The sequence below is a fragment of the Tachypleus tridentatus genome, chromosome 1, assembly GCF_004210375.1.
Source record: "Tachypleus tridentatus isolate NWPU-2018 chromosome 1, ASM421037v1, whole genome shotgun sequence".
Taxonomy (NCBI): Eukaryota; Metazoa; Arthropoda; class Merostomata; order Xiphosura; family Limulidae; genus Tachypleus; species Tachypleus tridentatus.
The window spans coordinates 90,562,354-90,576,911 of record NC_134825.1 but is presented as its reverse complement, the minus strand read 5'-3'; the positions used below and the strand labels follow the sequence as shown (position 1 = coordinate 90,576,911).

At 29.5% G+C, this 14,558-nt stretch overlaps 1 protein-coding gene across 2 annotated transcripts; it reads right to left on the bottom strand.

Annotated features, from left to right (window-relative positions):
• Positions 1-757: 757 nt before the first annotated feature.
• Positions 758-13,233, bottom strand: LOC143255364 (enhancer of rudimentary homolog). Of its 2 annotated transcripts, none has more exons than XM_076510908.1 (4): positions 13,168-13,233; positions 4,087-4,171; positions 2,889-3,009; positions 758-2,483 (listed from the first exon to the last, which is right to left on the bottom strand). In XM_076510908.1, exons 2-4 carry the CDS (start codon positions 4,091-4,093, stop codon positions 2,381-2,383), a joined length of 231 nt encoding a protein of 76 aa, XP_076367023.1. In that variant the 5' UTR covers positions 4,094-4,171; positions 13,168-13,233; the 3' UTR covers positions 758-2,380. The 2 variants fall into 2 exon arrangements, with proteins under 2 accessions (XP_076367023.1, XP_076367013.1); XM_076510898.1 differs by having other exon boundaries at positions 13,025-13,197.
• Between the last annotated feature and the right edge of the window lie 1,325 nt (positions 13,234-14,558).

Sequence of the window (14,558 nt, the reverse complement as noted above, 5' to 3'; positions counted from 1 at the left end):
TGGAAATTGAACCTTGCAACAAAGCCTGACTTTGAACCTAAGGCCAACCCATAGGCTATCATGGCAAAACTAGTTTCAAAGATATGAACTTATTTCAAAATCTGTATTCTGAGATTCTCACCAATTTGGTTAAATTTGTATTAATATCCAGGCTACAATACCATATCTACTCCCATGTACGTTTCCATAAACCACATGGTAGTTGCTAGACATGAAAATGAGCATTTTAGCAAACGGACCTCATTCCTGTCAAACCTTTGAATTCTAGTTTCCAAAGCTCAAATGCTCTTAAAAGTTCTTTTGGCAGTAACCTGTAATTTCTTGAAGGTAACACTTTGAGCTCCTTATTATGGTACATTTTTTGGTTCTTACTTTAAGAATGGAAACTATAACATTTCTCTCAAATCCATCAAATTTCTTATTATCTTGCAGCCTGGATAGTAGGAAGATTTATATACATAGTTTTATGAAGCAGAAATGTTTTATCATAATCTTAATTTTAAAGTTATACAAGCCACTTACTTAATGTTCAATGCCACCTAAGGTTATGAAATTTGGAAATTTTAGGTAAACCTAATGTATTTCACAAATATATACATAAAACATTAAATGTGAATCATGGGAAAAAATAGATTATGAAGTTTCATCTCAAAATCATGGAAAAAATTTATTGTCAGTATATAGCTTATGTAAATAATCAAATAAAGTACAATGAATGTCAAATTGTAGGTATTTGAAACAAAACAAATTTGCCATATTTCTGTGTTCTAATATTGATTTTATTACCTGTACTAAATAATGTACTTGTTTTTTCAATATTACCTGTGTGCAGGTAAGCAGAATTGAACATCAAATTAGCCATAAAGCTTAGAACATTCAGCAAAATATGGTGCACTGTTACAACCAATAACAATATCAAGAACCTTATGTCACCATGATTTCAACTTAAATTATCACCAAAATAGTTGCACTAGGAAATGTAATAGCAAATAAACAATACTTTGAATTTTATAATTTTTTAAAATTTCATTTCCATAGTAATATGTTTATACTCCATATTTGAAGCATTTTCAAAATTTTGGAAAAGATCATTGTACATTAAAATGCCTAGAGCTTGATCACATTAAACTTAGTGTTAGTAACACCTGATAAAATATTAATTCAGACCAAAAGATTTAAAGCCTACTTCCAAAAATGAAATATCTCAAGTTTTACATATGACCAGCTTTCATAAATGGTTGGCTTTATGTACAATTTAGGTAAAATATACTTAACTCTTAATCTACAGAGATAGTAAAATCCTATAATCCAAAATATAATAATTAAAATTTATTATTGACTTAAAGATAACGGTTTCAGACACTTTTATTGTTTACCTCATTGTTAAACATGAACTTTTTATTGTACCTTTATTTAAGATAGTTAACAATAAATGCTGACAAGAAAATATTAATTATATGAAATTTGACTTTTTTTTAATATTTGGATGCACAAATGTCTACTTTGTGATTATTCAGTTATAAATATTGACAAATTTGTCCCATATAAAAGTGAATGTGGTAAAGTGAACAACAAATAGTAACTAATGTGTGCAAGATGTATCTGAGGGATAAAGGCATGAAATATATTGTGATGAACATCTTTGCAACTAAAGAGCACTGGTATTCATTTTTCTGAATTGTAGAATTTTAAACATTCTGATAGACCCTGTAGACAACAGAAACATGGCAATATGACTAAAAATATAGATATTTACGTGATAAAAATAAACGAGAGTGATCTTACCAAGTACTTTTACTTCAAAATTGTCTTTTGCTTATTTCTCCACATTTTTTGATGTCTTATTGTAGATTTTAAACCACATGACAATGTAGCTTGAAAAAATATATTTAGCACATACCTAAAAGTCATGACAAACTTGTCCCTAAGTTAATGCAAAATTTAACCTTTCTAAAATCAATAAAGGCTAAAACTTTTACATTTGGGAAAATTTCCACAAATTCAAATAAAAAGACTGAACAAAATGAAAAAATAAACAAAATAATAAAGTATTTTTTTAGTAATGGTATACAGGATATAGAAAACTAGATACGTGAAACACACTCAGAAACAGTTTTGACAGACACAATGGTTGAAAAACAGTGGGAAGAATTTTATCACAAATGTACGGCTTTAACGAAAACTTGATAACAAGGAAAATATTTTAGCAAACATTTAATATATTAAAGCCCTAGCAATAACTAATACAAACTATGTTCTTTTCTTTTTGAGTCAGATGTAAAACTAAACTGATGAAACTATGACAAATGTGTAATTTTGGACTCCAAAATCTTTGTGATGTATATATGTTCACATTAACAAATTTATGTAAAATCAGGCTTCAAGACTGGTTCTTTGAAGCCTGCCTCCGCAAAAGAATATATATCTTTTCCTTGATCCAATCTTTGTTATAAGGAGCATACGTATTAGTGGACTTCTGGTACCTAACAAGAAGATTAAAACACATAAAACATGATAAAATCTTCTAACAAGTAAGTTACAAAGGAAAACTTATTAATACAATACAGATAATAAGCTATAGGTGCATTACAAAATCTCAGACTAAACTAATCTATAAAACACTACTTAGACAAAAAAAAATTCAAGGGTTTTACCTTTACCATAAATTAGTTCTTACAGGCTTTTAAAGATAAGATTTAAGTAATTTGTGCTTTTAATATACAAAAAACAGCAAACTTGGTAGGGGGATCTTACCCTCTGTATATAGTTTTCCTTTTTTAAAAAAATATTAATGTCAGAAACATACAGTTTTCTGTTTTTAAACTTTTTAAAAGTAGAACCACATTTATAAACTCGTACTCCTAATATCTGAAACAAGTTGAACTTACACTAAGCAACTAAGATCCTGTAACTGATCAACAAAATCAAACAACTGACTTATGTCATATGTGATGGATGGTGTATTTGGATTCTGGCGTTTCAGATGTTCTTCGTATATGTGACAGACACCTGCAAATGTATAGCATCCAAAACTCATATTTTACAAGGGTAACTAAATATTTATGTAAGTATAAAAAGCAACTGAACATTTATTTCAATTTATTATCTGAGGTTGTTGGCATTACAAATATTATTATTAAAAACAAGAAAATGTGAAGTAGCTTGCATGCCACAAAAATACTGACATTGCTACATTGTAATTAACATCCAATTAAGTATTTTACAGAAAGCAAAAATCCTCAAGTGATTGCATTCTTAAACATTCAATATTTTGAAAAACATTAAACAAAAATTAATCACAACACATATTTTCAACAAATAAGTCTTGTGAATCCTGTACCCTGACTCCAAAATATTTATCAAGTCTTTAGTGTATTATCTTATAATACTGCTATTGTAAGTGACTAAGAATTTTATTATATATCCATGGCAAGGCAGTTCAACTTAAAATGCAACAACAACAATGAACAAAAAGGGTAAATTAAAAATAAACCTATTTTGAATAAATTCTATAGCTTACTTGATTTCATGTTTTGATAACATTTTAATAAGGAGCTTATTAAAGGTTAAAATACATATACTAACTGGTAGTGCATTGCTTTTTGCTAGTTTAATGCATGTATATTTTTTCCTAGAAGATTGACAAAAATTTGTTTAAATATAGAATTTTTTTAATATCCCATACTTAAGTTTGTTTGGCCAAAATTAACAGCTCAAAAGTGAAACATTTTGAAATTTATAAAAGAACTCAGCTCTGTCCCTTTGGGCATATTACTGTCATTGAATATATCTATTTTATAAATAGTTTGGTTCTTAATCACACACAAAATGGTCAAATAATTCATTTCAAAAAGTAAAATGGTATTCATTTCTTGCTGATGTGTAGTTTTAAACACTCAGTTACTTACATTCCTTTTATGTTTTTATACATATGAGTAAGCAATTTATTAATAAAAATTAAACTATACATCAGTATAACTTCTATACAGTACATACCTGTCAGTTCATCACATTACCAGTATACATTTGTGCATGTCTATATAACATGAAAAAAACAAAAAACTGTGAATGAGGGAATGTGCTAACCTTCCATGCACTCATTAACAGATTCATAATCAGAATATGTTCGAGTTTCTGGCTTTCCTGGCTGAACCAACAAAATGGTATGTGACTGAAAAGAAAAGTATAAATAAAGTTAAAAGTTTGAGCACTTTGTTTTTGTACAACAAATTTATTGAAAGAGAATTCAGAATTAAAATATTTCAGACAAATACTTCAAAATGACATTTATTTTATTTATAAAATAAATTCCACCCTAGTTTGTGAAATTCTGAATGTGAAAGAGATTTACAAAGTCTTCTACAGCAGTGTTTTCAACCATCAGACTCCAGCTCATAACACAGCTCTGATAATTTTTGTATCATGCCATAAGAAACTTCCAAAATAGCATCATAAATATGTACAAGAACATGCAGGAAATTTCAATAAAATAAACAAATGAAATATAATTGAAAATTATATACAAAGTAATATAATAATGAGTGGTAAAAGTGGTAATAATTCTCCCTGGAATAAATACATTTTATTTTGACATTATTGTAAGTACATATTTTCATATTAATCAATTTATTTATTTCACTTTTTTTATTTTGTTTCTGATGGAATTTTGATACAAGCCTTAGGCAGACAATAACTAACTGCTGGATCTCTATCTAAAATGGGTAGAGAACCACTGCTTTATAGGATAGCACTAAACTTACAAACATAATAAACAGTGCCCAACTTATCCAAAAGTTTGACAGCAAACTGAGAAGTCTCACCAAACTAAGCACAAATGGATGCAAGTTACCTCGTAAACACATCAACATGAAGGTGACAGAAAGCCAGTTGTTCTGAAAGGGTTACAGACTCCATATCATAAGGCAAACCATTCTATGTTTGTCTTTAACAAGGAAATAATTTTACCAATGACAAAGATGGAATGCAAGCTTGGGAGCTTACAATTTATACTTTTCACAGATAGTGTAACAAAATCCCTAGTTCTCTGAAATGCCTAAATAATGTCATTTCTAGGTCTTTTATACTACAGAGAAAACTTTCAAGCATCTTCACTTCCAGTATCCTCTTCAGTGCTTGATTTTATTAAACGTTTTTCAAATCCTTCCTTAACACTTTCTTTAGAAGAACAAAAATTATCTCACAGCAGTCTTTCAGTTAGCTGAGAAATTTCTGAAAACAGCTTATTTATTTTAAAGTTTTAACATAAAACTTGTCACAGTAAGAATATTTATTTTCAAGAACCTTTCAAAAATATTTGAAGTTTTTTTTTGTTGTCGTTGTTGTTGTTTTGCAGCAGAAATAAAATGTATGAAAACAAATTCTTCACCTTTAAGGAAATTAGTCAACTTGGGAATATTCTCTTTCCTCATTCAAAATAATTTAGGCATGTTCGTATCCTCCATAATGAGATCCCCTTTAAAACACTAGTATTATCTTTACCTTTCCTGCAGTTCATTTTAGCACAAAAATTATTTAAGTCAAATTTGAGCCAAAAGTAATTTCACAATTAATCTTAGGCTTAATGATAACTTTCTTGAATTTTCTGTTGTCTGGTCCTTTAAACCTGAGTATCCCCCAACTTTAAAATGAATTTAATGCTCCTACAACCTGAATGCTCTTTCGGTAACACAATGAAATTTCCCTTTTAATCCACTCAGCAAAATGTTTTAGTTGTATTGCAAATCCATTAGTATAAATGCACAACCTTTTCAGTTAGTTTAATGAAACTACAGAAAAACAAAATGAATTCCATTAGTCTTCCCACTGTTACTGATCAGAGAAGCTATCTACCATTTATGGGACAGTTATATTATTGTTTGTAAGGAACTATGTTATGATTGGCACATAGAACAGATACTTATGGATTCTTGTGACCCAACTTACTGATTGGTCAGTTACACAGAGTGAATTGTGACTGCAGTTTTTGGTATCTGTAGACAGATTCATATCTAATTTGAAAGCTTCAAACATACAAGCAATGTCCTGCTGTTGTTTCAAAGCTATAACATTTAATCTGTTAATCAAGCATTCTTTGTTTTTTCTATATTTTTCCATTTTTATTTATTTATTACAGTTCATTATACTTCAGTTTAGCATACACATCACAGTGCAATAATCTACTAATTCATGATTAGCCACTCTTCTGTTTCTCATATTCAGTAAATAAGGTGTTTTGATTTTATTCCATCGTTATTTCTTCCTTTTTTTTATTCCACCACCAACAAATCACCACATCTATTCTTCATATAGTAGGTTTTTCAATCTGTTGTTGCACACAACAGTGTTAGAATTGTTTCAGAAATTACTATACTGTCACAGTCAAACATCTGTTTATTGGATCTAAAGAAAATATCAATAAGCACTATGGATCACATCTACAGGATTGCTATAATGCAGATTTAATGTTTGAACTTCTATTTTCTACTTTTCAGTTTACTGATTAGTAATGCTATAATGCAAATTAAATTTCTTTAACCAAGTTACACACAGTAATTAGTAAGTTTAGTTATTTACCTACTGCAATGTAAATCAATGCAAAATTTGGGGTCCACTTTTGAGGAATCCCTGCAAAAGTTTTTTTGCAAAACACTCAGGTTTCCTGAAGGGGCTAAGTGAAAAGTTTTACATTTCTGCAAATATCAGGAAGGAGGTGATTCATTTAGAAATCAGTACAACCAGCAGTTTATGAGGAGTTACAATGACACAAACACAATAAATTTTACTACACAGGTTTTTTCCCAATCTTAATGATATCACTTCCTGTCATAAACTTTCTGTTCACTTCTAACTTCTTTTATTGACCTTATTTCTGCAAAACATAGTTTAAACATTCCAATATCCTATGCTGTTAAATTTGGAACTAATCACCTGCGAGTGCTTTTTGCCCACTATCCTTAAGTGTCCCACACACCTGCTGTGCCAACCCAAATATAATCCCCTTGAAAATCTCTTATATTTGCAGCCTGCTTAAAATTTCTTGCCTACATGCAACACTTTTGAAAGAGCTAATCAATGATTGCTATTATCAGGTTTTTGTACCTGGTTAATACTTTTTTTATTTGTTGTCATGTTAACATCATTAACTCTAATATGCACTACAAAAAGAGCACCTTTATTAATTCTAGTCATTGTTATCTATACTCTTTAAAGATCCCACTATATACAAGAGTGTTTTAAATAATGAGAAAGAGGAACATATGGTTGTATATAGATATAGAAAAATTGTATTTTGGTGGAGAAAAATTAGGTATTTGATTTAAATGAAAAAAAATGTTAACTTTTGATTATTTGTCATTATTGGCAGCCATAAAGGAATGTATGTCTAAAATGTTCATGTCTGAAATTAAAAAAGCTTTTCCAAATAGATAAGTAGAGAAATCTCATTTCTAGCAGATAAAATGTTATCTTATACAAAAAAAAAAATAAAATTCACTTGTACAATGGAAGATGTTGTAGCTATTATATAAACAAGTCAGAGATATTATTAAAGCTAACAGGGATTATGCAAATTCAAAACCTCAAATTGGATTTGAAGGGTATTAGGTTTAAGTTAAATGAAGAAAAAACAACAGCCTTTAAAAGAATATGAAAGGAACATAGCTAAAACAATAAACAATGTTATTACTGTGTTTTTTCAAGGCAAATGAAAAATAACTTGGGAATTTCAATTTATTTTCAAGAAATGAAATTATTTTGATAATTAAAGGCTGTAAGTTATTTAATAATGATAGAATTTTTAAGAGGGAGTGGAGTTGCTCTTGATAATAATACATGAACTACAGCTTACTGGGTTTGAAGGCACAAAAAATGATAAGAGTCCTTTAAAAATGCAGGTTTCAAGATAAAAAGGTTTTAATTAGCAATTAGCTGAGGACAAAGAGGAACTGCATAATAAGATTACTGTTGTTAGTAATAAGAATAGTAAAGGTAAATTTTGACTTTAGACACACTGAATAAAGTAAGAGAAAAAAATTTCTTGTTTGATTCCAAGGTAAAAGAGGATGGTTTTCTGTACCAAGTGATCAGAGAGCCAATCATGAAGGATAACACTCTAGATTTTTAACAACTAACAAACAGATAGTTGCAAAAGTTCGGCAGAGAAATATTCACAGATTAGTAATAATTTTATAACTAAGCTTAGTGTTTTGTTAGACATAGAGATAAAAAGAAATGAAGTTTTAAATTCTTAATTTTCAGAAAGCTCATTTTGAAGCAATGAGACAAGAATTATGATTAGTGAACTGGGATAATGAGTTAAAATGTAATATAAATGTTTTCACAAGTAAAGTTAATCAGATTCCTAATAAGAGAAAAACCAAACCTAACATACTTTAATAAAAAAAATCATGGCTAAATAGCAGGTTTAACAAGTTTAAACTGATAGGTAGGTTAGAAGATTTATGAGATCATAGGAAGACAAGAGAATTGGTTACAAAAAAAAAAACATTATGAAATCCAAAAGTGTTTACAAGGAAAAACTGGCTGATAATGTTAAATGTAACTCCAAAAATGTCTTGAAGTATGCTAAAGATCAACAACAAAAAGTACTGACATGGTGACATTTTTGTTGAAGTCTATGAGGTGGTTGGGATTTCAAATTTTTCTTCTCTTCCATTTTTATTTAGCAACATACTTAACCCTAAGTATTCTATGGGAAATATTGCAATTGACCTTAATCATTAACAACAGAAAGCACTTGGAAAAGACAAGGTTTTAAACCAGGTTAAAGATCAGATATAAGTATCCCTCAGTAAACAACAGTCAAGTACCTGAGGACTGTAGTTTTTTTTATTTTTCTTCTATTTCTGAAAGGGGTGATAAGAGTTGACCTGGAAATTACAGGCCAGTTAATATTGGTTTGGTGATGCAAAAATTTTCTAAGGTTTAATAAAAGAAGCTTTACAAAATCATTTAGTGAAATGTGATATCGTACATGAAGGGTCAACATGGATTCACAAAAGGTAAATCTTGCTGAACTAATGTTATCTTTTCTTGAGGTTGTTACTTATCATTTGGAGGATGGAAAGAGTACTGTGATTTTCAAATAAAAGCTTTATATAAAGTGCCTTTTGCTAAAAGTTTAATTGTGGCAAAAATAGTAGAGAGATTTCTTGGTTACATGTAAAATCAATTTTTAATTAAAGAACCAGAAAATAAATTTAGCTTTTTACAAGACTCAGTGTAGTGCAGACTTATAGTAGTGCATCTGCAAGATGAATATCAATATATTGGAAAATTAAGAGGCATACCACAAGAATAACCAGTTTAAATTATTTAAGCTTTAGAAAGAGATGTCTTATTTTTGAACTTGTTTTTCCTTTGAAACTCAAAAGAATGGACAAGAGGATGATGAACTAGTTTTAAGTGTTCAAAATTGCTAGGGATTAGGTTGTTTTTTTTTTACAGGTTCTCTATTTGAAAGATGGAAGGATAGCTTTAAAATACAAGTTTGAATATTAGGGTAACAGATTTAAGCTTTGAAAGCCTATATGCAATTTCTTTGAAGATGAATGGTTAATGACATTGTTGATACAAATTTATTTATTTATTTTTTGCAATAAACATATTTACTTTAATTTTAAAAGACAGAAAAGTTAGTGATCATAATGGATCAACTTGCTTCTAGATCCCTTAACTATTTTGTTTTATATATATATATATATACTTCCTTACCCCTGCATGTAGACATTCCTCCTTTGCATATTATAAAAAAGTTTGCATTTCCTTGTTGTTTTTTTTAACTTGATAGAACAGTTATACCTTTAAATTTATTTTCCATCTGTAAATTTTACACAACCTTCTTGCTTCACCTACTTCATTCATTCCCTAATTTTAATTTCTTTTCCAAGTCAAATTCAATCTTTTCCTCTCATAAAGCAAAATTTTAAATTCACTGAATCAACACGAGTATCTATATATATATATATATATGTAAATTATCTCTATCCACTCACCATGTAAATAAATCTAAGTTTTGCACTATTTATCCTTCTACAGTTAACTATTCCTTTAACATTATTCTTATGACTAGCTTTATCAGTTAGATTAACAGTAATGACTCCTATACAATTATAGTAAACTTCAATGACTTTAAGTTTTGAATACTTTATTTTGAAATAAGATGACATAATACCTTATGTAAATTTTTGGGATATATTTTTTCTTAAAATATAAGAAAATTATGTTTGTATGATTTTTGTCAAAATCCTTTGGGTTATAATGTTAACTTTATAATTTACTGGTGTCTACCTGAAAGAGCAACAGAGCAAAAATGTTAGTTAAGCTTATATTCTGTACAAGAATTACACCATCACTAAAAATTAAACTTACTGCAAATAAAACTGATACTTCTTTCAGTGTTTACATACTCAAACTAACATTTCCCTAAAACTTTGGTAAAGGCCAATGTTATCAATGAAAACAGACAGCTTAAATAACATTTCAGTAGTATATATATAGTCACATAACAGACAACTTATAACTTTTATACAAAGGCAGAAGAATTGACCATCAACAGTTGTTAAGTTTGTTACAACCACCACCTTTCTATTTTCACTAAAGTGTTTCACCATATGAACTTAGTTATAATACTTGAAAAGCAAACAAATATGCTATGGATTTTTGCCACTTAAAACAAGTTGACCTTTTCTATTACAATGTAACAAACAGATATATCAGTTTTGACATTTATAGCCATTTGATGCAACAATGGATTTACCCCACATCTTCATAAAAACCTTTCCTTCCACTGCAACAAGCAGATATAACCCTTTGGCTTCATAAAAGACTAGAAAACATCAAATTCCTAATTTCAGTTTTTATTGGCATGCTCGTAGACTTCTATATGTGCTTTTCAGTGGCTCTCACTATCTCTAACTGATATCTAATTTTAGTCCATGTTCACCCACAACGTACCAATAATTACAGTAATAATGGTATCCATTATCAGGTCTTTAACTCCATGATGTTTGTAATTGGTGTGCAATACATTATATCCTTAACATAGCTACATACTTCTATCCTGTACTAGCATTTGCAATTATGTTGCACTACAATCACAGACTTGTATTCTGCAAACCAATGATGCAACAAATCTTTTCTTGGACAGTTGCCATTTTACAGGGTAATATTAGTCACTGCAGTGAAAAATGCATATAAATAAAAACTTTTAAGTTAGGCTACAAGATGCTGAAAGCTGCATGGTTGTATTTCCTTAATTATTTAATTAAATTTTAAGACATAAAAGATATGTTTAAGTAACTCTGTATAATGCATACTTATATAAAATGATGGTACATCTTACCTGTGCCAGTTGGGATATGGAAAAATCATTTTAAACCTCATTTCTAAATGTGTTTTAAGTTACAAGTAAAGGCATTACAGATTTTTCTGTAGTGTACAGCTAGGTGACAAAATAATTAGTTTTATAAATTATGGAGCATCAAAGGAATTTTTTGGTCCATCAAGAGTATCTTCATTCCAAAGATCCCTCCACAAACATAAAACATGCACTTAATCTAAATGTAGATAATACAGTGGATTTGTTAGACACATAGTTAGGTTTTCAGAAGTTTTGATAAGATACATTAAAATACAAGACTTCTTACAAATATTGTAGTTGTTAAGGCAGGACTTTAGCTAATTAAATAAAATGAGAGAGAGTTGGGCAGTAGAAAGCAGGAAGTTATTATAGTGTGAGATACAGTAGATTAATATAAGTGGTATACCATAGAGTTTTATGTTAAGTTTCATTATTTTTCATTTTTATCAATGTGGATAAAGTAATCTGAGAATTTGTTGAGTTTACAGATTATATCAAATTCAAGAGCATTTTAATTCAAATTACTCTAGTTTTACAGAGGTTTGACAATTCATTAAACTTGGCCAAAACCTGAAAAATGCTTTTTTAACATGAAAGGTTAAAAATGGCTTAATAAAACACTAAAATTATACATATTAATTCTTACAATATTAAATATTATTATTGTGATAGTTATAGCTGTGTTGAAGAACTAGGTAAATATGATAGGGTAAAAAGGGCTATTACATAACCTATAAGCCCCTTTAGACATCAACTAGTGACATGGAAATAGAATTCTAAACTTAATGGGGGAAAAAAAATATATATATATATATATATTTACTATAACTCACAGCTTTGCACCAGTGTACCCTAAAAAAAACACTGGTTAGCTCTCACCTGGAATGATGTGTTCATTTTTAATTGCTTTATTTAAGAAAGGATGTCATGTTATTGGAGGAACTTCAGAGAATTGAAATCTATTGACCGTGCTGATGCATGTTTGTTGAAGAAAGCAAAGGGTTACGAGAACTGAACTGACTGTGAGTTTTTAAATACATTAGAGCATCAGAAACCATAAACCTTAATAATGTCTCATAATATAATTATACAAGTCGTACGATTACAGGATACAAGTTTAAAATATAGAATAACTCAAACAGGACTAATACAGACCATATTATTTTTCATTACGATAGTTGATCTACTGAACAGTTTGCCTTTTGAATGGTAGATGCTGTAAAATTGAACGAGTTTGAGAGCAGATTGAACATATACTTTAGAGACGAAGGTTCGATTCAGAAAATCGTTTATGTAATTTGAATTAAGGTGGTTAGAAACTTTGAAATCTGGTACTTGTAGTAGTAGAAGCAGCACCTAGTCAAATTGGCCCTTGATATCAAAGTTTTTAAAGTTAGTGTAACCTTCTATTTCAGTGGACCAAGTATCTTTCTGTAAACTTTTCAGAAATTAAAAAAAAAATTATACTGCTAGTTTTATAATGCTTCTTCCTTTTTATTCGTACATATGACGGGCATAAATAAAGAAGCTTTGTCTCCTTGTTCTTACTTGCAATACTTGTAGTAAAAATACTGTGTGCTGTTTTCGTTCCGAAATGGAGATGACAGGACTAATGTTATAGGTACACTGTATTATAAAACTTACCATTGCAATGTAAATGAGCAGCGTTTAGACGAAATAAAACTTCCAATAATTATTAATACGGCCACAATGTCTTACTACTCACAGAAAAAACAACAACAAAGATTTAAGTTTGATAAACCCACGCAGATTTTAAGACTTCTCACCTCTTTAAATTAGCTGTAAAAAGGGGGCGCATGTAACATTCACATTATCGGTTCATTTTGTAATGTCATTTTAACAAAAACTAATAGGAAACGAGTGCGTGTGTGTTTTCTTATAGCAAAACCACATCGGGCTATCTGCTGAGCCCATCTAGGGGAATCGAACCCCTGATTTCAGTATTGTAAATCCGTAGACTTACCGCTGTATTAGCGAAGCGATAGGAAACGACAGGTGGCACTTCTTGATCTAAATAATATCAATTGTGTTTGTTTGTTTTCGAATTTCGCATAAAGCTGCACGAGGGATATTTGCGCTAGCTATCTCTAATTTAACAGTGTAAGACTAAAACAAAGGCAGCTAATCATCACCGCCAAATCTTGGGCTACTCTTTTAGAAACAATTAGTGAGATTGACCGAACATAATAACGCCCCCACAGCTGAAAGGGCAAGCATCTTTGGTGTGATTGTAATTCGAACCCGCGACCCTCAGATTGCAAGTTAAGTTAATACAATAAATAATGAAACAATGCAACAATCATTATAAAAAAAAAAAAAATCTTTGCAACTCATGAATGTATATAAAACATTAAAACACTTATAAGACAATGAAACAACAGACACACATTATATATGCATATATATATAAAACCTTTGAGCAAATAAATACGTAGTCCAAAAACAATTCTTAATAAAAAGAAACACATGAACCAAGCATGTTAACAAAGAAAATAATTGTACTAGAAAAAATTATTTAACATATTATCACACACTTCAGTTAAGAGGGGATTGTCTAATATACTAAACAGAAAAGAAAACTTTTAGCGTAGAATGTAACTACATCGTTATTTATAGTTGCAGATGACCTACTTTTATCAAAGAAATTACACACAGACATACATAAACTTTGACCATGATATATTTGTATTGCATAATAAACCCCCTATACGAAGTCTGTTCCAAGTTTCACTGTGTCGGTATTTGGGTATTGATGTTAAATACCCAGGAGGGTCAGGTACATTAGACCTCTTCCTCCCTCCCGAATGATTATAGCGTCTGTCTTTAGGGTTTTTTTTTTTTGTTTTATAGCTTTGGGCCAGAGTAAAAGTATAACATCGTACTCAGGCCCATTTCAGGGCTCAGTCCATGTATGGACGAACAAGAAGTTTTTTTTTTTTCCTTTATTAGTTCTCTTGTATTTTTTCTTTTTTTTCTTTTTCTGTATTTTCATATATATTTTTTTTTGTATTTTTCTCCTTTTTTTTCACAGAGAGAATGCTACTACTACTTGTAGTAACAAAAAAAGTAATAATAATAATTATTATTCAATAATTGAATAATAATTCAATAAATGAAAAATAAAAATAAAAAATATATAAAAAAATAAAATAAAATA

Bases quoted from the DNA above. Each gene is read 5' to 3' on its own strand.
- LOC143255364 (XM_076510898.1), bottom strand. The intron at 3,010-4,086 runs GTTAGCACATTC...ATACATTTGCAG, and splicing joins TGTTAATGAGTGCATGGAAG to GTGTCTGTCACATATACGAA. The intron at 2,484-2,888 runs GTAAGTTCAACT...TCTTCTTGTTAG, and splicing joins CAGGATCTTAGTTGCTTAGT to GTACCAGAAGTCCACTAATA.